The sequence below is a fragment of the Sturnus vulgaris genome, chromosome 28, assembly GCF_052056855.1.
Source record: "Sturnus vulgaris isolate bStuVul1 chromosome 28, bStuVul1.hap1, whole genome shotgun sequence".
In the NCBI taxonomy this organism is placed as follows: Eukaryota; Metazoa; Chordata; class Aves; order Passeriformes; family Sturnidae; genus Sturnus; species Sturnus vulgaris.
The window spans coordinates 250,261-273,601 of NC_142270.1; the positions used below are offsets into that span (position 1 = coordinate 250,261).

The following is a 23,341-nucleotide window of genomic DNA, read 5'->3' on the forward strand; positions in this document are numbered from 1 at the left end:
GCTGAGAAGGGATCTGGGTGTGTCTACACACCTGCAGTGGTAGAGGCAGGTCTGCAGAGCAGTACTGGGCATACAGGGTGCAGCAACAGGTACATGGGGTGCAGCACTGAGTATGTGGGATGTAGCACCAAACATGAGGCACAGCACAAAGCGTACAGGTGTGTGGCCAAGCGTGGAAGGGTGTAGCACTGAGCAAAAGGAAGTACAGAGCCTTACACATGTGGAGCAACATTGATCACATGGGTGCAGAACTGAATAGATGAGGTGCAGGGCGAAGGATGTGCTGGGAAGAAGTAAGATGAGTGGCCCTTCAAGAGGCCCGCAGGACAAGTTTGGACACTGCAGGTTCCCAGCACTGGGAGGGGATCCTTAGACTTTTGTCAGCTTCAATCCTACAGTGAGCCCCACTCCTAAGCATTGGGACTGTGACACTGGAGGCACTTAAAGCAGTGAGGCAGGACTCTGGGAGCTGCTGGGAAATGCCCTGGGAAACATTCCAGCCTTTGGCAATCTCACATACAGACCCAGGGGACACATCCATCTCCCCCCCCCCGCCCTAGTAGCACCAGTAAGTCTGTAACTCCTGCATTGGGAGCCTTTGATGGATGTTGAGCCTGCCCCGAAATCCACCTGCTTGGCATCAGCACTCCTAGTCCTGGTGCTGTCTTTGACTTGCAGGATCCTGCACATGTCCTGGTGTTCAGCAGCATCATTGGGCATCCCAATACCCGTTTGCACACTATGGATCTCTTAAGTGTCACCAGCAGTCTCCGGAAACCCTCAGCACTGCAGCAGTTTGTGCCCCTGCCTACCCAGGCTCCATTCCTGACAGATCCTCTTATTTCATGTTGTCCTACTCTGTTGTTAATTGGTAATAAATTAAAATTAATTTTCCTGAGTCAAGTATTTTGCCCATAACTTAACTGTTGAATGATCTCTCTCTCCTTACCTCACTCCAAAAGTTGTTCCATTACTCACACCCCTGCCACATGTGCCTACATCACCTGTTCTAGCCGGTGCTATAGGCACCAACTGGGCACTGTAAGTGCAGTCGTGTTCCATGAGAACTTACTCTATCCAGAGACATTAATAGTTTGTTTATTGGTGCAACAGGAAAGCAGGTTCAGAATAAATGTATGAACCACAGAGTGTTAATATGTTATGAGAAAAAGTATAGAACAGAATATATATAGAATATTCCTGGGTCTGTGTGTTGCTGGAGGCAAGGGAGCCTCAGTGCCTATTCTGGATAGCAGCCAGACACAGGGGCCCTATGGCAAAGTTCAACAGGGGATGCCTGCACAGGCAGCCCACCGTTTCCTGGTGTCCCAGTAAGCTGGGATGGAAAAAGCCCTGTCAAGGTCTGCCCCAGCTCAATCATCCTTTCCTTGCCATGCATTTCTCCAGGAAATGGTGCCCAAGCATGTGAAGAAATCTTACTGGGTGCCTCCCCTGCATGGGAGAACCCTTCCACTCACTGCGTGCTGGTGAATCACTGGCAAAGGTATTAGTGAAAACAAACTTCAGTCACATTGTAGATAAGGTTGAAAGGGACAACAGTGGGGTCATCTGATACCACCTCCCTCCTCAAGCAGGATAATCCAGAACACATGGCACAGAATTGTGTCCAGACAGTCCTGGAATATCACAAGTGGGTGAGACTCCAAAACCTGGGCAATCTGTTCCAGTGCGTGGTCACCTGCATGGAAAAGTTCTTCCTCATGTTCAGGTGGAATTAATATGAATTTGCAAAAACACAACAAAGGGTTGTGTCCAGGGTCACGCTATTGTTTACAGCATGGACAATACATATAGTGAAAATCAAATAAGAATCAATTAGAATCAGTGGCAAGCTAGATTTAGTGGTGTTGTGGGGGTCCCCACACCCCTCAGTACCCAGGGGACTCTCAGGCCCTACAGTGGCACCCATGGGAGTTTGCTGCCAGTACAACAAACTTGTTCGTGCTGCTGCTCTTTATTTATACTCCTCCAAATATCCTGTCTGGCTGTCCAGGTGCTCTGAACTGGCTCAGGAAGCTTCCTGATCCTATGTTTTCCTATGGAGAGAGGAAGCTGCTGAGGCCTAGAAGGGTGGGCATGAGGGTGCGGAGCAGTACTGGGCGCCCCACAGGCTGTGGGCACAGAGAACTCTGGGCAGAGCACAGAGCACCAGCTCACAGCACCAATCTCCATGGCGACTTACTGGGCACCCAGAGCACCAGAGCTCGAAATACCTCATGCCACCCCATACCAGTTTGGCATCTCCCCTCCACCCCACCAACTCACTTTCTCCTCTTCCTCCACACATGGAGCACACAACACAGCACCATTCCCAGCAGCATCGAGCCAAGGACCGCCACAATTCCTTCAATGCAGTACTTCTGGAAAGAATTAGCATCCACAGCGTTTGTGTCTGCCCTGCCCAGCACAGCATCTGGGTCTGCCCCGTTATCCATAGTGTCTGGGTCTGCTCCGCTGTTCTCAGCGCTGGTGGATCTCCTACTGACAGCACTGTTAAGGCTCAGCCTGTTCACACCTGGAGGACCAATTGTGCACGTTAGTGTGTCCTGCACCCCCCTTCTAATCTCACCAGAGGGCTGGCATTGCCAACAAATGTTCTTTCCCACTTTACTAGGGTCTCTGAACGAGGGAATAAGAATGAGGGAATACGAAAGAGGGTGGCAATGTTTCCATGGCTTCAGTAGAAACCAAGGGAACTCCCAAAGGCCTTGCAAGTCCCTGCTCTCTGGACCCTCTCTCTCCTCTCAGCTTTGCTTACACTTTGGAGTGGCCACAATTCAGTTCTTCTAGTGTCTGCCTTTGCTCCCTGTTCCTGGGGATTCTTCACACGTGCCCACAATTTCTCTTGTGCTCTGGTCAGGGATGATCTGACTGGGGCAAACACAGTCCCTGGGACTCAGCCGGGGACACAACTGGCAGTACAGACTCTGGAGCACCCTTGCAGCTCACCAGTACCTCAGGGCATGACATGGAATGTCCCTGCAGTGAAGATCTGCGGTATGGATGGGTGCGGCTACGGTGTGCTCCTACATGCACCCAAAACCTCCGCTGCCCAATTGTGCTGGTTAGGAGTGACCCGTACCCACCTCCTAGTATCATCCCCAGCTCCCTTAGGATTTCATGTAGCACTTTGGATGTCTCCACAGAAGATTGTTCCCTTCCATCTTGATGCTCAGGACCTTAATAGAAAGAGGAAAGTTGCATTTTCCTCCAGCAAACCCTGGAAGCAGCATTCAGGCTGTGAAGTCAGTCAGGACTGACTAGTGATTCCAGCAGTGCCAGGGGAGTTCAAGCGCAGAGTCCAGCTGAAAAGCTGGGAAAGCCCTGCCTGTGCCCACAGCTGCAGACTCCTCTCAAAGAGGAGTCTCATACCCTGGAGCACCATCTGTCCTGACAGAACAACAGAACAGGGAAGAGGATCATGGAAGAACACAGCACACCCAGGCTTTGTTCCCTGTTCCTGGAGATCCTTCACATTTGCCCACTATTTCTTTTGCCCTTGCCCATCTTGCCTTTCGAGGCTTGGCAGGTGCTGCCCTGGATGGAGACACTCTCTGATGCTGAAGGATACAGCTGTCTCTGGACAGGACTCAGGGGGCTGGACAGAGAGCATGGGGGGAACAGAGCTTCTTTTAGCCCCGTGGAGTGAGATGGACAAAACCCATTTCTGTGTCAAGGAGAGCTTCTCCCAGCCCCCCCTCTTCAGCCCAGCACCCACACCCCAAGGGGATTCAGTCGGCCCTCTCCCTTATTGGGTTTTCTGGAGTACGGGCAGCATTTGCCTGCTCCTAGTTTTCAGAACTTGTCTCCCACATACAACCTGTGGCAGGACTGTCCAGTGCCTGGATAATTTTGAAAGCATTCCTATATCCTGGCATGGGGGCCTTCCCCAGGGTTGGCCAGCACTGTCAAGGATCAGGGAAAAGTAAAGCCTCAGCATGGCTCAGGGAGAGAGTTTGCAGGAGGATGATGTAGGGTCCTCCTAAGCCACGCCAATCTGAGAGTGCACCCCTTTGGACCCCAGTTCCAAGCAGGGATCCCCCTGTGTTGTGTTGGGGCCTCCAGGGTCTCACTGCAAGGTCTGGGATGCAGGTGCTGTGGGAGGGACATTAGATCCAAAGTCATATTTCCCATCATTTGCTGAGGGGTGTCCAGGTGGCCTCACTCCCAAAAAAGAACAAAGTTCTGAAATCCCTGAGGCTGGAGTGTGAGAGGTGCTGAGCATCTTGCTGCACCCACAGAGCGTCCGAGTGTGTATCCCTGGGACGGCAACAGCAACAACCTGCACCCCCGAGGTGACAGACAGCCCAGAGCTGCTCCTGGCTGCTGGCAGAGCACCGGCTCTGCACTGACAGTTTGGCCCCGGGGCAGAGCCTGTAGACACGTGGGGATCTCGGCAGATGCTGCTGAATGACCAAAGGACAGCGGTTACCCCACACACCTGCTGCGTGAAAGGCCCTGGTGTTTTCCCCAGGGACTGGCACTGCCTGCTGGCCTTCCTGAGGCGCTTCCTCCTGCATAGCCTCACGCTCCGGCGCTTTAGAGAGAAAGTGTGTCAGTTGAGTTCTGAGTCACTGCTGCTCATCGGGATCTGTCAGACCTGGGTGCTGGCCCTGGCCTGCCCACCTACCCGCTGCCCGTGCTTGCCACGGAGCAGCCTCAACATTCTGGGTTGGCATGGCCACCAGGAGGAGGACGAGAGCCAGGGCACATCGTTCCTGTACCATGATGCTGCTGCTCCTGCCACTGCTGCTGAAGCCTGTGACACACAACACACACTGCACACCAGGGCCTGGCATTGCGGCTCCACAGGGCGCTTTGTGACCTCATGGGGGCTTCTACTAGCAACATTCTGCCATCTCCATGGGGGGCCCAAATATTCCCCAGTTGCTGGTGACAAGTCAAGCACAGCCACCAGATTCAGCTCTTCCCCAGGGTTCTCTAGAGAGCTGCTCTAAAATACTCTGCAGAGACTACCTGGGACTTCATCTGTCTCCAGAACAAATCCCAGTGCTCCTAGAAGTGCCTGAGGGTGTCAGGCAGCTGCTAATGTGCACCTGCCCTGAACACGGACCAAACACTTCCTGGAGTTCCCTTCGAGGAGTCAGGAGCTGGCACCTGGGAATTATTTCAAACCCTTCATGTCCCACATCAGTCATCAAAAAGGAATGTCAGCTGGCAACTAAGCACCATGAAGCTGTTCATTTACTTTGCTCCTCATGGAGTAAGGAGCATACTCAGGAAAGCAAAGAAAATAGAACTAGTGGGCTGAGATAAAAACAGTTTAATAATTGAAATGCAGTAAAATGGTAATAATTATAAAAAACAAAACAAAAAAAAAAACCCAAAAAACCCAAAAAATAAAAAGAGATGGTGGAGGGAGAGAACACACAAGAAAAAAAGTGATGCACGTTACAACTGCTCATCACCTGTTAAACAATGCCAAACCAGTACCCAAACCCCTTGAAACCCTTTGTTCTAGATAACTCCTCCATACTGGGCATGATGCTCTGTGATGCAGAGCGTCCCCTTGGCCAGCTCAGGACAGCTGTCCCAGCCATTCTCCCTCTCAGACTTTAGTGCACCTCCTCCCTGGCAGAGCATGGGACACAGAAAATCCTCGGCTCAGGGCAAGCAGTTCCTTGAGGCCACCTCTCCTGTCTTCTTCGTGATTTGCTGCCCATCCCACTGGCCCAGCAGCAACCACTGCAGGACTGCCCTGGCCACCAGCACCCCACGTACCTGGCAGAGCTGGGGGATGCCTGCAGTGGAGGCCAGCTCAGCGGGTGCCTCTGGCCCAGCACAGTTCCCACTCGCTCCAGTCTGGGGGGCACCATGCAGCTGTTTCTTCATCCCCCAGAGCTTCTGTCTCCAGTGGACCAGCACCAACCCACCTTCGCTGGCCACCCCCATTCTGGGCCACAGTGTCACTGCCCTGGAGCAGCCCAGGAACTGCCCAGACAAGAGGCGCCCATCACAACACCTCACCACCTACCAAAGGAGCGTAGAGGAGTGGCTCACATACCTGGGGACCCTGCTGGCACCAACAGACAGGGACAGAGGTGGCCCCAGCCCTCATGGTGCTGCCAATGTCCATCATAGCCACCACCGTGGGGGCATCCCCCTGCAGCCACATGTCCCAGGACAGCCACATCCTCCTCAAGGCACTGCCCAAGGAGATCCTTTGAGACTGCTCCCTGGTCAGACAGGACGATCTCAGCAGCATCCCCATGGCTTGGAACCCTTGAGCCATCCTCCACGGAGACACTGGTTTGCTCTCACTGCCATTGGAGTTGTTCACCCCCACAGCAGCATCTCCAAGAGCAGCAACTGTCTTGAGTCTGGAGCAACTCACCACTGGCAGGATGGAGCCCTGGAAGCTGTGCTAGGGTGACCACCCTGGCCTGCCATGTGTACCAACTCCTCAGCCTCAGTTGACCCTGGGAAGATGATATAGATCCTCCTGGGAGCTCTGCTGAGGCCCATAGAAGGCACGAGGTGATTCAGGAGAGCCAGCACAGCTTCACCAAGGGCAAGTTCTGCCTGACCAACCTTCTGCAGTGAGGCAACTCCACCCGGGGACAAAGGGCGGACTGTGTATGGCACCTGTCTGGGCTGTTGACATGGCACCCCCAGCACCCTTCTCTCCCCTGGAGAGGGGGATTTGCAGGGGGTGTCTAGCGGGTGAGTTGATTGGATGGTTGCACTCTTGATCAAATCGATCAAGAGAAGCAGCTGATGGAATCATTTTTGATTTCGGTAGTTTTGATACGGTCTGTCCCAGGACCTTTCTGGACCAAACCTCTCGCACACGGCTGGATAAACCCATGCGGCGACAGGTGAGGAGCAGGCCTAGGGGTCACAGAGGCCGGGGTGACACCAGGGCAGAGACCGGGGGCAGGAGCCAGGGGACGGCTCGGGAAGCATGGAGCATGGAGCTCAAACTCCCCCAGCCCCGAACACAGGCGCTGCAACGGGTGCAGGGACGGCACCTCGGGAGCAGGGATGGCACCGCCAAAGCCCCGCCCACCACGAGCTGCCCGCGCAGCTGCCGCTTCCGCTTCCGCGCTCGGCTCCGGCCCCGGCCCCGCCCCCGGGAGGTGGCCGCGGGGCCTGTGCGCCCCCTGGAGGCGCGGAGCGGCTCCTGCACACCACCCCTCCCCCGTCCCCCGTGGAGGCAGTCGGGAATGGCGAAGGGAGGGGAGGCCAGGAACATGAGAGACACAGAGGGTCACGGGGTAGCGGAGTCTGGGCGTCTCCCGGTGCTGCAAGGAGACCGAAGGTCTCAGCGGCGCCACTGGGGGCCGAGAATGCCTTGGGACCCGCAGGGAGGCGGGAGGGGCCTCCGGAGTGCCGGAATCCATATGCGCGGGGCGGGTTCCGGGAGGACCGGAAACGCGGCCGAACCCGTTGCCGTGACAGCGGGCTCTGGGCCGCCATGGAGGCCGCGCTCACTGACATGTACGACCAGGCACTGCTGGGCATCCTGCAGCATGTCGGCAACGTGGAGGAATTCCTACGCATCCTCTTTGGCTTCCTCTACCGCAAGACCGACTTCTATCGGCTCCTCCTGCGGCCCGGGGACCGCCTGGGCTTCCCGCCCGGCGCGGCACAGGCCATGGCCCTGCAGGTACCGGCGAGGCCAGGGGGGATGGCGCGGCTTGGCCTTGCTGGCGGCCGGCGCTGTCCCTGCCGCGGGGCCGAGTCGAACGGGCTGTATCTTCCCGGCTGGGTGGCTTTCGTATCGGGCTGGCGGCGCGGTTAGGTCCGGGCAGAGCGGGGAATGCGGGTCGGGGGTCGGGCGGCACAGCAGCCCCCGGGGCATCGGCACTGCCTGGAGGAGCGCAGAGGAAGGCAGGAGAGGTCCTTTGACGCGGGGGAAAGCGTCACCCTCGTAAGAAGATGAGGAGCCCCGGAGGCAGGTGAGGACTGCGAGACTCCGGTGGGAAGAGCCCGGTTGCGACATCAGCTCGGAGCTTGGCCCCGGGAGTGCCGGGGTAGGGTGGTCTCCGTGAGCTGCCTCCAGGAGCCATGGGAGCAGAGAGCGCAGAGAGAGGCAGGAGGCAGATGAGACCCGGGAGTCGTTGGGGGAGGCAGGTCTGGGCTGGGCTTAGCGAGAGCTTGTGATCGGCATTGTGCTGGTCTCGCTCCTGACCTGCCTGGTTCGGTGTTGGAGCAGCTTTGACTTGGGGTCCTCTGGCTTGTTAATCTTCACTGGCAGGGAGGAAATGAGCTCATAAAACTTACAGTGAGACTGGGTTTAAGATATTTGTCTGCTTGAACTGGTGAGTTTTCCTTCCTAGGCACATCAGGCCTGGTGTGCTGCAGGTGGGGGGACAGGAGTCTTGCCTCTCCTTTGTCTCCCGTGACACTTGGGGGCCCTCATTACCGCCAGGGGTAGCCCCTGCTGGCCTCTCTGGATTAAGTAGACCCCAGAGGGGGCTCAGGCTGCAGAGGGACAGCATGGAGCCCAGACTATTGGGCAGAAGGGCAGTGCTGATGGGCTTCCTGTCTGGTGTCCCCCCGGGACTTTGTAGGGCTGGGCAGAAGGATGGAGGTGCAGTGTTCCTGCTATGGGAAGGTGTTAGTCAGGTCAGCTTCATGGCTGCAGCCAGAGGTACCCAGAGTGTGGGGACAGTGTGGAAGGGGCTCATTCCTCCTCATCCTCGCTCGACTGCAGTGCAGGGGACACAGTACTGAGGTGTTGCTTTGCATGATCTATGCAGGGCTGGTGCTCACCTCTCCCACATCCTCCGCTCTGCTCAATGCCTGAGGAGAAAGGCTGGGTTAATTGGCACAAGCTTCTGTCCTGTTGTGATTATGCTGGCAGGAGCTATCCGTGCCTGTGTCTTTTGTCCTGCACCTCCTGGACCCACAGGAAGATTTGAATCGAGCAGGTGTGCTAGTCCACTGCTGGAAGCACTAAATCTGCCTCTAAAATATTCCTGGGAAGCAAAGGAGGGGTGTGTTTGATGCTTGCACGCTTTTTAGAATGTGTTTACAGTGCCAAAACCCTGGCACTTGGGTGGGAGAACTTACAGCCCTTTCAAGAAGCAGGTGCAGGGTCTAAGTGGCCATCACTCCTTGCTGCAGACACAGTTGTGGGCTTCACTTCTGACCTCCAGCCTGCACTGGACAGGCATGGCCAGAAGCCAGATGAGGGGTAGGATTGCATCTCCTAGGATCACATCTTCTCCTGCACCTGTTGCTTGGACACAGCCAGTACCAGGTCACCTGTCCTGCAACTTCTCCTGGGGCAGCTCATCCTGTTTGCCTGTTGGAGACTTTGAGTCCAGGCTTGCAGATGGTCCCTGGGTGAGCCCTGGAATACAGGGTAAGGGGAGGCTCTCTTGGAGACCCCTCCCAGCCAAGAGCTGAATCTCACCACTCTGATTTTCCCTGGAGTAACCAGCCCTCTTCTCAGGCTGGGGTGATGTTGGCTGTGAGAATACAATAGTAGAAACAATTCCAAAATGCTTCCAGGAGTTTCTGAGGTGTGCTTGATGTGGCCATGGAACTTTTCAAAGAGTCACCAACTGTTTTTGTTGGTGACTGAAGCAGCTGCGGGTAGGTATGTGGTGCAGAGAGAGGGAGGGCAGGAAGGAGTAGGTGCCCCAAGCGTGTGATGTTGCTCCTTTCCTTCTCTTAGCATCCCAGGCAGAGCTGGCAGTGCTGCTTACTTGGTTTGCTCCTTCTCTCCCAGGCATTCCGAGTGTTTGAACGGATGGCCAGGCAGGATGATGAGAAGAGGCGCCAGGAGCTGGAGGCGAAGCTGAGGAAGAAGGAGGAGGAGGAGGAGGCAGCTGCAGCCGCTGAGAGGGTGAAGCTGTGCCCTGCAGCTCAGGAGATTGAGGTGGAGACAACAGAGCACATCCCAGCACCACGTGCTGGGGAAGCTGCAGGCACTCAGGAATCAGCTGCAGCCCAGGGTGCCACAGCCCCCAGCCCTGTGACCGTGGAGCCTCCGGGGGCTGCTGCTCCAGAAGAGCTGCCCACGTAAGGGTCTCTTACTTTCTTCATGCTCCTGGTGGGGGGAGGCAAAACTGTGGACAGGGTGTCCACTGTTCTCTGCACAGCCCTTTTTGGGTTTTGACCTTTGCAGGCACTCAGCCCTTCGGGAGGCTGTGAGGATTTCCCTTGCAGGCTTCCAAGGCCGGAGGCATTGTGTAACTCCCCACAGGAGGGCAGCAGTTGTCCTGTGGGTGGTTCAGGGTTTCCCACTCTGCTCTGAGCAGGAGAAGTGGCATATCCTTTACATGGCCCCACAAGACTGGGCTAGGCCATGCGGCTGGCTCCTCCACAAATGGGTTGTGGTATGCACTGTCCCTTTTCTGGCGCTTGCTAAGACTCACATGGAACTCGTAGTGCCAGCCTGCAACCGTTTTGTTAGTGCTGGACTCCCTGGTGTGCTGGGACACATCCCAGAAGCTGTCTGGGAGTGTGCACAGATACCTGCAATACCTGCAAGTTGGTGCTGGCAGGCCTGGCCGTGTGACATTTGCAGCAGCAAATGGGTTTGGAGCCCTCTAGAGGTCTCTGGCTGAGCCCTTGGCTCAGAGCAGGGCCAACTTTGAAGATCAAGCAAGTGCTGCAGAGTTTTCTCTTTAGCCAGGCCTGGTGGCTTTCCAGTAGTGCCAAGCAGCCTCTATTTGTGCAGAAATGTCCTTGTGTCAAAGTCCTTTCACAGCCTCTGAGATACTTCCAGTCTCTGACTCTGCTGAGCAGCACGATATGAGCTCCAGAGGGCCAGCATGGCCTCTGAGCCATGTACCTGAATGCAGGTCCTGTACAGGGTTCACTCATCCTTCCCTGGCATCACCTTAACCCTGAGCCAAGTCAGAGCTGCCCAGCCCTTACTGAGGGCCTCATGAGGTTCAAACTCCTGTATTTCTTTGCTGACCAAGTCAGGGGAGTGATGCTGTGAGCTGGCTGTGCAGACTCCATCTCCTCCTCCCCTCCCTGGTGTGTTCTGTGGTCAGATCCCACATGATGGCTGTGCCAGCCCTCTCCAGTCACCACAATGGTCCTGGCCATACGTGGGGCTTTACTGTGGCTTGTCCCCGCTGTTCCACTGATGCTTGGTGAGGAGAGAAGCTTGGGCTGGTGATCCCTGTCCTCCCAGCCAGTTTTGGACTTGTCATTGAGAAGAGCAAGAAAGAAGTGGACCACTGGAAGAACCCCAAATCCTGTAAGGACTGGGATGGCTGATGCCCCTGAGGGGCAGAGAGAATTCAGAGCTCAGATTTTGGGGCTGTTGACCCTTGGAAGGGACAGTCTGAGAACCAAAATCTTGGGAACAGTGGAATAAGTGGCAGGAGTGGAGAGCTTTGGTTCTTCCCCCAGGGGATGGTTGGGCACTCAAACAGGCTCTTTGGTCACGGCTTCAAGGCTGCCAGAGCTCAAGGAGCTCAAGGACAATGCTCTCGGGCAAATGGTGGGATTGTTGAGGTTGTCATGTGCAAGGCCAGAAGTTGGACTCAGTGATCCTCGTGGGTGCCTTCTGGCTCAGGATATTCCACGAATCCATTATTCTAGGAAAATGGTGGAGTCAGGTTCTGCAGCCTTGGCTGGAGGCTACATTGGAGAAGAGCCTGAGCTCTGGCTGTGTTGAGGAAGAGCCTTAGAGTGGCCACCATTGGGGGAGGGGGAAAGGGGACCGGCAAAGTGCCTGGTGAGTCACATGGTCCAATGGGAGGAGGAGAAAGGACTTACTGTAACTGATGTCCATCCCACAGGATAAAGATAAGCAAGATGCCAAAAATGAAATCACCTGCAATACCTGTGCTGGAGCTCTCCTGGTAAAGGAGGACTGTCCCTGGGGCTACCAGTCTGACACCAATCCCTGGGCAAAATTAGAAAGTCAAAGAAAGCCTTGCCAGAGTGCACAGCAGAGGCCTGGGTATGTTCAGCTCAGCTTCCTCTCAGTGGAGAAGAGAGGAAGAGATTGGAGGCCCACTGAAGCTGTGAGCATAGAGAGCTGGGCTGGGCTGAGTGCTAGTTGCATGTGTCCCTGTGCAGGCCACGTTTGCTGTGGTTTGCCCTGTGAAGTTTCACCTCAGGACTTTCGTTGTTGGGCAGCAGCTGTTGTGAGGAGAGTTCAGCTGCTTGAAAATAAATGTCAGGGCTGCAGGAAGGAAACTGGAAGGATCAGGAAGGAAGATGAGGGCTCGTGTGGGAGCAGGATGGGTTTGACAGTGAATGTGGTGGAGCCAAGGGGGATGGTTGCCCTTGTGTGTGCTGAGAGCCTGGTTAAAACCCTCGCATGTGACACCCTCTGAGTGTGTCCTGACACCGCTGGAGAGTGGCCCCTATCAGACCTCAGTCACTCAGGTGCTATTTTGCAGCCTGCAGCTGTGGCATTGAACACCAAGCCCTGTGTGGCAGCTTTCCCCTGGGTGTTGCCATGAAAAGAAGGTGCCTTCTGCTGAATATAACTGCCACTGTGACTTCTGCCCTCCCCAATGGACTCTTCTCCCTCTTCTCTTACTGCTCCTACCACCCCATCACTGATGGGGTGGAACACCTGCAGCCCCCTTGGCGCCTGCCCAGTTTCAACACGTGATGGGTGAGACCAGGTGCAGGAGGCCCCATCCCAGCCCAGGAGTCTAGTGGTTTCCAGGCCGGGAGAATGGGGTGTCTGCGGGCTTGAAGTAGGGCAGAGGAATCCACGGGTTTGTCACGGGGCTGTAGTTGGTTTTGATGCCTCTGGGGGGCACTGGAGCCCCCAGAAAGGCAGTGGGGGCCAGGCGGGCACCCCCCGACAGACTATTAATAATTTAACCAACTGCTTAATTCTCCACAGCCCCTTCCTTCTGAGCAAAACTCAGAGCTACCAGCCTGGGTACGAGGGGTGCATGAGTAATGCACAACTCTGGCAGCAGGAATGCAGAAAAGAGCTTAAACAAAAATATTTTCCATCTCACTTCACTTCCCCCCGCCCCTCGAGCCGCTGGTGAAGAAAACTGCTTCCACCAAAATCTATATAAAAATTTGCTCATTCTGTCAACCTGATGGCTCTGGAAATGTAGGGCAGGTACCATCCCAGATCTGCCAGCTCCCATCAGAGCCTCGTGCTGCGCCAGGATGCTGGGGTGCTGGTTGGGAACATCTTACAAAGCACAGTGAGATGGCAGCAGCTTTTTCAGCATCAATCCAGATGAATCAAGCCAGTTTTGCAGGTGTGGAGGTTTTCAGGTCTCAGTTTGGGGCTCAACCAGGTCTCCCTAAGTCCCTCACCTTCCCCACTTGTGAAAGGCAGGTGAATCAATTCTCTTCGCTGCCCTGTAAATACACTGAGGATTGAGGTGTCTTGGGGGTGATGCTCGTGCCAAGAGCTGTGCGGAGGGGGACAGAGGTCTCTGCCACAGAAGAAGCTAGGCTCCTCTTGCCCCAAGTGTTCAGCTGTCCTTCCCCAGCTGTTGCAGCTCTCTTGCTGTCCCTACCTTGCCAGGAGAGTAGCAGGGCACAGCCCTCCTCACACCTCACCATGGGGCTGTTCTTCCTGGCATTGCAGCTGCACAGTCCCAGCTCTGGCTCTTCCCCCATCTGCTCCCAGAAGCCATCCTTGCCTGAGCTCAGCTCCTAATTTTGAACACCTCAGCTGCCCAGCACCCTCCCCTTCCCCCAGCTTGGATTCCATCCTGCATATATTTGCCACACAGCATTTAAAATAGAGCCTGGCAGCCCACGTGTGGCACTGCGCAGCTCGGCCTGTGCTTGTGCTTTATGACTTTGGTTCCTGGCTTCCCTCTGTTCCTTGCTTTCTCCCAGTATGAGCTGGAGGGGAAGCTCTCATCCCCCTGTCTTGTGAGTCCCTTCCCTCACTCCATGTATGGGCAAGAAGTAGTGGCAAGAGGCTGGGAAGGGCAGTCCTGTAAGCCTGATGCTTACATGATGGTGAATGTCTCACCTTCATGTGCTTCTCGATCTAGTTTTTGCATGTCTCCCAGGTGCTCCAGCCAAGTGTGCTCAGGGTGGGGCAGCTCTGGTCTGTACGTTAGCAACCATCTGGGCAGGTGAGATCTCTGAGAGGAGGATCTTGGGGTGTGGACAGCACAGCCAGGACTGGAAGCAGGGCCACTGGGACACGGAACACCATGCCAGGTGGGTATGCAATGCCAGGTGGGTAATGCAAGTGCCTAATTCCTAGGAGGCTGCTGCTAGGCGATCTGGCACAGTAACATGCAGAACAGAATGAAACCCTGGGGTCTCTGTAGCCTCAGCCATTTGCCTTCTGCAGTGTGGAGAGGGAAGCGGTGGCTAGAGGAGTGGGCTGAGGTGAGAAGGGGGCTCTTCATGGCTCTCCACTTTGTGGGGACTTGAAGGAGACCCTTCAGGTGTTGTGAAGTCTGTGACTGGGGAAGGGACTCCACTCACCTGTGTGCACAGTGCCATTGTGCCAAGGAAGGGGGCAAATAGGCTGTGGCTGAGTAGCAGAGCCCTGCCCAGCCTGACTGCTCCAGTCATCTGGTCCAGGTGAGCCCCAACACTGGCCGGTCTCCCTGACATTGCTCTGCTATCCCTGGGAGTGGGTGTTGGGGCTCAGCAGTGGCCTACAAAATCCCTGGTGTACTCCTTGGCTTCCTGGCTGCTGAGAAGCAGATTAGAATTGAACTGAAATGCATTAATCTGGTGAGCTGATGCCTAACATTCCAGCTCTCTCCTGAGACCCACCACTCCCATTCCCAAAGTCCCTGGTGACCTGGAGTTAACATTTGTGAGACACACTGGGAGCATCCCTAGGATGACACAGCAGTGCTCTGGGAAATTTCCATGAGGCGCCTGTGTGAATCTAACTCGACTTAGCAACAGCTTGGCTTTGCTGGGAGTCCAGATGGCATTTTTTTGTGAGGTGCCTGCAGGATGGGCTTCCTGGCATGGCTGCATCCTCCTTGGGGTGCTGGGGACAGGAATTTCACTGCTGGTCACCCTGTGTGGGGGAGCAGGGCTATGAAGAGGAGCTGTTGCTGCACACTGCTAGCTTTGAGGCTGGTTTTGTTTGACTCATGGACTGCGTTGTCCCAAGCTTTCTTCTCTCAGGCCTTTTCCATTCAGAAGGGAGGGGAACCCTTAGGTGCTCAGCAGTTTTCTCTGGGATTGTTCAGACCAGAAGCCAGTTAAACTGGTTTCCTTCTCCACTGTCCCTATGGACTTTCCTGATGAGCTCACCTCAGAGTCCATGCTGTTCTTTCAGCCTGACCTAGAAAGGAGCTGCTCTTGATCCATATTTAAGGAGAATCTGTCCTGGTTCTGATTCCTCTTATGCACGTGGGGCTGTGCACAGGGAATTCCTCCAGCACGGCCAAGGCCTGTCATGAGCAGGAGTCAGACAGAGCTCAGAGAACGGCCTGACCTGATGTAGCCGAGCTCCATCTGGCCCCGTATCCTGTCTTCATCAGCAGCAGATGCTGGGGGAAGAACAGAATGAGTGCTGCAGTGATACTTTCTCTGTGCTTTCACCCTGCCCTGATACATAGTGGCTCAGCAGCTTTCTAAACACTTGGTCATTTAGCCCTTTGGAGGGATTATTTTTCCTTTTCTTTCTGAATTTCAGCCCTCCGATGCCTGGGGGCTCTGCAACAGCATCCTGCAGCAGGTCCCTGCAGCACAGCACTGCCATGCGTGGCTGTTTTCTCTGTGCAGGTGAAGAGGCATTGAGTGGGTCCCCAATCCCCTTCTCTGCCCTCTGTGGGGTTCTTCTATGAAGTCCGTTTTCCCCTTTCAGCCTGTTTTTGGGCTGAAGAGTCATAATTTCCATGCTTCTTTCTCCCTTGAGCATCCTTTTTTCCTGGTCCTACATGATTCTCCAGTGTTCTGAGGGCCATACCCGTGCTTGTGTATGGACCCATTGGTGTTCTGTGCCTCCTACCCTGTTTCTTTTCTCCTTGGCTGTCCTGCTTTTGCAGTGAGTCCAGGAAATCCTCTTCCAGCCACATGGTACCTCTCACAATAAAGTTATATCACTCCAACCCCTTTTCCTCCCTTCCCAGCTGTCCCCAATGCTGACAGCGTTTTCAGGTGGGAGCAAGAGCTTCACAGAAGCTCTGTGTTGGTGAGACTTTCTTCTGCTGACACGCCCCGCTGTGTCCTTGGCTCCTTATGTGGCACCAAGGCTTTTGGCCCTCAGGGTCTGCAGCACTGCCCTCGCACTGCTATTGTGTTTGGTTTCTGGGAAGAATGTGTCCAGGTAATACTGAGGAAAGCAGGGAAATATAACTTAAGTCATTTTTGTTAAGTGGAGTCTTTCTTGCAATGGAGAGAAACATTCTCCTGCTGGGAGAATGATTTTAATTCATATGCCTTCTCCCATTGCGATGGGAACTTGAACTGCTCAGGAAGCATTCTTTCAAAGGGCTGAAACACTTGAGCCGAGGGTGAAATCCCTTAGCTCTTTCTGGTGCAGCCCTTGTCACTCAAGCCTTTTGCAGATGATGAGGAACAGTTGGTCCAATTTTCCAGTGTTCTCATGGAGAACCAGGTCCCTCTGGTTGGGTAGCTGAGATCAGCAGCAGAGTGCCAGTTTCCCTGTGCTGCACTGAACTGCTAAGGCTTTTGGTTGCCCTGCCAAGGCACTGAGCTCCAAAATTAGGTCCTGGGACCAAAAATAACTAAATTAAAACCTATAAATTTTTATCTCAACAAGCAGTAGATCCCAGGGCTGGAAACCAAGGGACAGCATGTGCCCAATTCTTAGGTAAAAAAGCAATCACTGTTTGCTTGGTTTAATATGGCAGTCTTCACCAAAAGGGGCCTAACGTGGAAAACTACCTGGATTGGGTCAGATTGTGTTGGTGGTGCAGGGGTCTGAGAGGCCACCTTGTCCTCTGTTCCCTCAGCTCAATCCCATTGGCTTCCTTTGGCCTTATCTCCCTTTCCCAGGGGAGCCTGATTGGCTGTGTGTAGGTCTCTCTCTCAGGAGATCTCTGAAGCCCAAGGCTGTATGAGCTCTTTGCAAACAATAAAGATCCCAGGGGTCTTTCCAGACAGTAGCACGTCCTGCTGTCCTTGACCTAAATATTCCAGCAGTAGTGAAATTTAGCCCTCTGGTGCCAGCACTCCAACACTCTTCTGCGAGCTGGTGGTGGCATTTCAATTTGCCTAATATCAGTAAGTTGGCGCTGTCGAACAGCTCTGTAAATAACTCAGGATGCAAAAGGGAATGCTAAAAGCTCTCCTGAAGTGAGCGAGCTTGGAAAAGAGCAAAGCTCTCCCCCAGCAGGGAGTGGGGCAGAGCATCCTGGTGGGGCTGGTGGGGGCTCCAAATGCAGAGGAAGCGGGTGGATTCGTTGTTTGGCTGCTGAGTAGAGCAGCAAAGGCATCATGTGGGTGGTGCCTTGGGCACCTGGTACCTAGGAGCCTTGACCCTTTCCCACTGCACCACCCAGGCTTGGTGACACAGTGGGATCTAGAGGAATGTGTCTTGATGGTCTTGGTTATTGGTCTCATCCTGGTGGTAAGTCAAACCTCTGAGGCTTCCTAAAGGTGAGGTGACCTTTGAAGTACAAGTCTCTTGAGGAGCAGCTGAGGGAGTTGGAGGGGCTTAGACTGGAGAAAAGGAGGCTAAGAGGAGGCCTTTTCACTTTTGACAACTTTCTGACAAGAGAGTGGAGCCAGGTGGGGATCTAGCTCTGCTCCTAGAGAACAAGGGACAGGACAAAAGGCAACAGTCTCAAGTTGTGCCAGGGGAGATTTAGCTTGGATATTGGCAAGATTCCTTCATGCAAAGGGCTGCCCAACCCTGGTACAGGCTGCCTAGGGCAATGATGGGGTGATTTAACAAACGTGCAGATTTGGCACATGGGTACATGAGTTAGTGGTCGCCTTGACAGTTCTGGGGGCACAGTTGGACTTGATGGTCTCAGAGGGTTTTTCCAACCAAAATAATTCCATGATTCCATGATCCTTGTAAGGCTGATGGTGTGCACTGCAGGCTTGGGCCTGAGCTGCATTTCCTGCCTGGGCTGTGTCTCAGGTTTTGGACTGAGGGGGAAGGCACTGGCTTGCATTTTTCACTTTTTGTTTTTGAGAGCAGGACCACCAAGCTGTACAGTGCAGTCCTGGAGGTATGTGCTCAGGACGCCAGGGATAATGGGCTATGGGGAGCTGTTGACAGACTTCTGCCCACTTTAGGGGTGAAGAAGACTTTCCGAAACTGGATTTGGGTTGTTCTCCAGGAAACCAAACACCTGGGCTGGAAGAAATCTTAAGGACTAGGAGGGCGCTGGACCACTGCTGTGCTCATGGCTGGAGCTTGCTGCTGGCCAAGGAGTGTTGGAGAGGATCGGGATGGATCAGAGTGGATCCTGAGGCTTATTGACTGCAGTGTGACTTGAACTGTAAAGGAAGGGATTTGGCATTCAACTTGCTTAGTGCTGTGCCAGGGCACTCATTAGTTGAAGTGCTGGTACAAAGAAGCCTTTGTGAAGCCCTGGGTGCCTCCTGGACCCCAGCGAAGGTCTGGGAGCTGCAGTCTACGTTTTCCTACCACAGCGCTTCCCAGGCAGAACTCAGAGACAGAAAGTGCAACTGTCCTGATGTTTTGATTCCAAAAGGTGTTAAATCTGGAGGTGGGGGGGAGGCTCCTTTGCAGCTTGCTTGCAGAAGGAGCACAAAGATGGGGATTTTCCATGTACACGATCCCCACAGCTTTCTGATGAGATTGAACCTCTGGCTTCCCTACCTGTTGGTACAGCATCCACACTGGAACCCTGATGAGCAGAGGGCACACTTTACCTTTTACCTTCTTCAAAATCATCTTAGAAGCTTTTTTTTTTTTTTTTTTTTTAGCTTTGGCTGTTGTCCAGCTCAAGCTGAAGCTTGGTAGCAGCTTTTTGGGATACACAGACCTTCCTGTGGCTTGAGGCACTTTAGGTTCTCATCTGGAGGGCTGGTAGGCAGAAGTTCTGGAAATCCAGTATCTGGAAATCTGTATTCCAGTAAATCTGTATTCTGTTGTATATGCTGGCGTCTTTGGGTGAGCATGGCCTTTCTGCAGCGATGCAAAAGGGGCTCTGCCTGCCCCCTGCCTGCCTGCCTAGCTGGCACTGCTCTATGGTTGCTGCCCTGCTGGGCTTCATGCAGCCCCTTTAGTGCTGAGAGGGCAGGATGCAGGTGTGGTGCAAGGTGCTTCCCCAGGAGGGAAGAGGGATTTGTGATAGTGTGAAGGCCTGGAGGCTGCTAGGGGTCTGACAGTCGACCCTAGGTGGGTTACCCAAGTGTTGCCGTGGCAGGGGGATGGTGACTGCTGATGTGGTGCTGGTTCCCAGCAGCCCTGTGCTACCTGCAGCATAAGTTTCAGGGGGACAGACTGTGTACTGCTCCTCTCATCCTTCCTCCATATTTCCACATCTGGCCTAACATGTTTTCGTTAAAGCTGCCTAAATAATTCACCTTGACTAATAGCAAACAGCAGTGCCAGCTCTGGAGGAAGCTCTCTGGGAATGACAGTGATGGGAGGATGTCTGCTGTACTGGCCGCTGAGCTGTGGCATCCTTGACTGCTAGATCCAGGTATCCTGGACTTCTCTTCCTGAGAGGGCAGGGGTCCTGCCTTGGAAAACTGAACTGCTCCAGGCTGAGAGGATCACTTTCATTGAGTTGTTCTCAAAATCCTTGGTCCACTTGGATTATGCTGTATCAGTTCCCTCCCATGACACTTTCCCACCTCTGCTCCTCATGCTGCTGTGTCTTTTCCTCAATTTTTGCATGCTTGCACCAAAACTCCTCAATGAAGAGGAACTTGGTGAGCTGCCCTGCTTCTTCTCAACTCAAACAACCAGATCCTTTGGTGTGTTTGGTTCCTGCTCTTTGTTTGTGTCCAGCACTGTGTTCACAGAGTTGGTGCTGCAGCAGCTGAGCTCCAAGGACAGAAATGCGTTCAGCTGACTGTCCGCAAAGCGAGGATTGCTGTTGCCATTTCCACATTGCTCAGCTTATCGTGCGTCACCAGCCCACGGAGCTGGGAATCCCGGAGTAAGAAATGCCCAGAAATCTGTGTATGGGGCTAATTCTCAGACATCCAGCATGCCCACCAGGGACAACATTGCCACCTCTCAGGGGGTCTTGGTTCCCTTGTGCTGCTGCTGCGGGTCTCACCCCTTACGTAGGGAGTGGCTCCAGTCCCAGGGACTGCGCAGCCATGCTGTGCCATGTGGCTCTGAGGAGTGGGAAACAGATCGGCTGCTTCTCGACGGTGCATTGTTAAAGGTTTCACCTCCCCCAAAATGACACATTGCAAGCAAAAATAGAACAAGACAGAACACATAGACCCACCCCCACCATCCCCACCACCCGGCAGCCAAGTGCACGCAGTGCCAAACCCTTGGGTTTAAAAGCTGGTGCTTTGTCACCCTCCCTCTCCTCAGTCCTGCCACCACCTGCCCCAGCCCAGCAGGCATTCAGGCAGTCTGGTGAGTGACCGTCGCACCAGGAGCAGCTGTACTGCTGGGACAATCGCTGCCCAACCCACGCTGTGTGCTGGATCTCTCCTCCCTCTTCACTTGGTGGGTCTGGAAGTAGAAACTGTGGTGTTGGTGCAGGAGGTTCTCTTGCCCGCTGCACAGTGGTGCTCTTGAGACAACATGATGGATGTTTTTGGCCAGGAGAGCCACCTCTCGCGTGGCTTGGCCCAGCATGCTGTGAGCCATAGCTGTCCCCTGTGAATGGTGAGGGAAGCTGCCCCCCAGCCAAGGAGCAGGGTCCAATTCTGGAGTGCCACTGGTGTGTGTTAAGCAGAGTTGGACCAGGCAGAGATCTGGTTGGAAAACCTCCAGGAAAGGAAGAGTTGCTTCAGGAGGTGGTGGAGCTGTCAGCCGTTTGTCAGCAGTGCCTAACAAGGCTGCGGCCTGCCATCACCACCCTCCTGGATAGCCTCCATGACGCCAGAGCTGGCAGTTACACTGGCAGTGGAATTATCCAGGCTTCGTGAGTCCCCCAGTGATCCTGTTCAGGGGTACAAAGGCCATTGCATGGATTTTTAGCGTTGGAAACAGAGCTGAAGCAGAGGTTGGTGGTGTCTTGGGAAAACAGCTGGAGGGATTTGGACTGGATGTTGGGGAGGAGAGGAATGGAAAAGTGATGCCACTGGAACTCACATCCCCAGGATGAGCAGCCATGGCTGGAGGGAGCTTCTCCCCCTGAAGCTGGATGAGGGGCTGCAAGACCGAGGCAGTGGAGCTGAGCTTGTCCAGTGAGCTGCATGCAATGGCAGAGGTGGCAGTGACATCCCTCTGTCACCCAGCCATGCTCCAGGTACAGCACAGTAACAGCTCTGGAGAATGACAGAGCTGTCCCACAGGGACAGTCAGGTTGGGAGTAAGGCTGCTGTCACCTGCACAGTCCCTATACCGTGCAGAGAGACATTGGACAAAGCCCTGCAGAGCAAGTCCTGCCTCCGTTTCCTTATTGCACAGTTAACAATGGCTGTGGGGCTGATGAGTCCACTCATGCCCTCATAACAGTGAGATTGCGTTTGGTAAGCTCCGAGTGGGGCTAGAGCATCCAGAACTGCCTGGCTGGGATCTGCCCTGGTGCTCTTCTGAGGAAGAGAAGGCACTTCCAGGACACACCTGATCGCTTTGTGACAGCAACTGATTGCTGTATTTATCCATGCTGAGGCAGTATGGCATTTGCAGCTGGCGTCTCACAATGCGTGCCTTTCTACCGGTGGATTTTTCTCCCATCTTTGATGATCTGCATCTGATGTCAGGAGCCTTGGCTGGGCATAGGCCCACTGCCTCCTCCTGCTCCCTTTTGAGATTTTCCCAGGAGAGGTCCAGAAGGGAGCAGGCCAGGGGAAACAGCCGTTTGATGGTTCTTGTCAGGTTCTTTCGTGATTGCAGGGAGCCACAGACACTTTGGATGGCAACTCCAGCTTCCTCCAGGTGTCTTGGTGGCAGGTTTGGGAGGCACCAGGTTGGGCTCTGCCTTGGCCAGCATGGCCACTGATCCAGAAAGCCTGGCTTCTGGAGGGAGGCTACAGAGAACTGAAGGGTGATACAGGTAGGACTATGGGGTGTCAGAACCCCCTCCATGCTGCTGCCCCTGAAGATTGCAGAAGAACAGAAAGTGGCACATACTGCTTAGAAGGAAACACTCTCTTAGGAGATAAAAAACCCAGCTGGCTTTAAAATCAGGTCAGCTTTGTCCTCTGGTTCTCTGTGTGGCCTCGTGGGCAACCTGGGATGGAGGGCAGGAATCCCATGAAGCTGTGCTGTGCGTGGCTACACACAGATCCTCCTCCCTGCGGGGGCTGGTGGAGAGTGGTCTCTGAGACAGCTGTGCCTTGAGAGCCAACCTGGGTGCCACCACTGGGCTGTTCCTAGGTGGGGACCTATGCCTAGGGCAATGCCTGGGGACATGCCACAGCATTTCAGCACAGTTTGCTTCCCACAGGGGTGAGCCAGGGGCCCTGAAGGCCCTGTCACCACAGCCCCTGGTTGCCTGCACCATTCGGCTTCTCGCCCTCCAGCCTGTTTGACTCCTACAATCCGGGGGCGGTTGGGAAGCGACAGCTGGAGCCAACGCAGCAGCCCGGTGCGCGCTGCCATGCCAACCCTGTTTCCATGGCAATGGGCACCCAATGGGCGACTGCCAGGCAAGGCCAAGATGCCCGAAAAATGATGCGATGCCCCCTGAAATGGCCAGCTGAGGCTGGGAGCCTGTGAATGCCGCCAGTCCCAGTAGTGCCTTCAGTGCCTGGGAGTGGATCAGAACCACCCCAGTCCACAGGTATAACAGAGCAGATGAAGCCCTTAGTACATCTGGTGAAACCATAGGGGAAGAAAACTGGGGAGGTGTGCACAGCCACGTTGACAGCCCCTCTGACTGTCTTACAGCCTAATTTAATTTAAATAGATGGTTCTTACATAACCCTCAGGGCACTATGCTGCTGGAGCCAACCCCACCCCATACTAGTGAGGGCCCCCCAGAGTGGGGGTGTCAGGGAGGCAGTGGGGCACAGGAGGATAGGCTCCCCAGGACTGTCTGTGCCCTGGGGCTGGTCTTCACCAGCCCGCCCTTTACATAAGTCCCTGAGCCCCATGTTTATCCAGCTCTATATTGAAGCCTAGGTGGGTATCAAAACATTTTAAAATAACTCTGCCTTTTGTTAGTACCATAGCTATCTTTAGAAGAGATTTGATTTTTTTTGAAAGCCTTCTCTGTGAGTGTTCAGTGAAATAGATCCCCAGCACTGCAGTTTAAAGGGATATAGGTGTGGTGATCTCCTTTCTTGGCTGTAAACACTGTATTGATTATTGCTTATTGATCTGATAAACCCCATCTTACCCCTGCAGCCATCTCCTCAGCTTTTCTGACATTTC

The 23,341-nt window shown here is 54.4% G+C and overlaps 2 protein-coding genes across 2 annotated transcripts in view; one reads left to right on the top strand and one right to left on the bottom strand.

Annotated features, from left to right (window-relative positions):
- Positions 1-2,282: 2,282 nt before the first annotated feature.
- Positions 2,283-7,461, bottom strand: LOC148220962 (uncharacterized). Its single transcript, XM_088179856.1, has 7 exons — positions 7,299-7,461; positions 6,047-6,336; positions 5,916-5,973; positions 4,652-4,837; positions 4,463-4,558; positions 3,108-3,200; positions 2,283-2,536 (listed from the first exon to the last, which is right to left on the bottom strand). The coding sequence occupies exons 1-7, from the start codon at positions 7,459-7,461 to the stop codon at positions 2,283-2,285; spliced, it is 1,140 nt and encodes a 379-aa protein (XP_088035982.1).
- NUDCD3 (NudC domain containing 3) overlaps positions 7,333-23,341 on the top strand; it is a 28,972-nt gene continuing 12,963 nt past the window's right edge. The window contains exons 1-2 of the mRNA XM_014891388.2: positions 7,333-7,651; positions 9,725-10,017. Of these exons, the coding sequence (XP_014746874.1) occupies positions 7,460-7,651; positions 9,725-10,017 (485 nt within the window). The 5' untranslated portion in view covers positions 7,333-7,459. The remainder of the gene's footprint in view (positions 7,652-9,724; positions 10,018-23,341) is intronic.

Bases quoted from the DNA above. Each gene is read 5' to 3' on its own strand.
- LOC148220962 (XM_088179856.1), bottom strand. From the start codon at position 7,461: ATGGCGGCCCAGAGCCCGCTGTCACGGCAACGGGTTCGGCCGCGTTTC. The intron at 5,974-6,046 runs GTATGTGAGCCA...TTGTCTGGGCAG, and splicing joins GGTGCCAGCAGGGTCCCCAG to TTCCTGGGCTGCTCCAGGGC. The intron at 4,838-5,915 runs GTGGGTTGGTGC...GAGGTCACAAAG, and splicing joins AATGGGGGTGGCCAGCGAAG to CGCCCTGTGGAGCCGCAATG.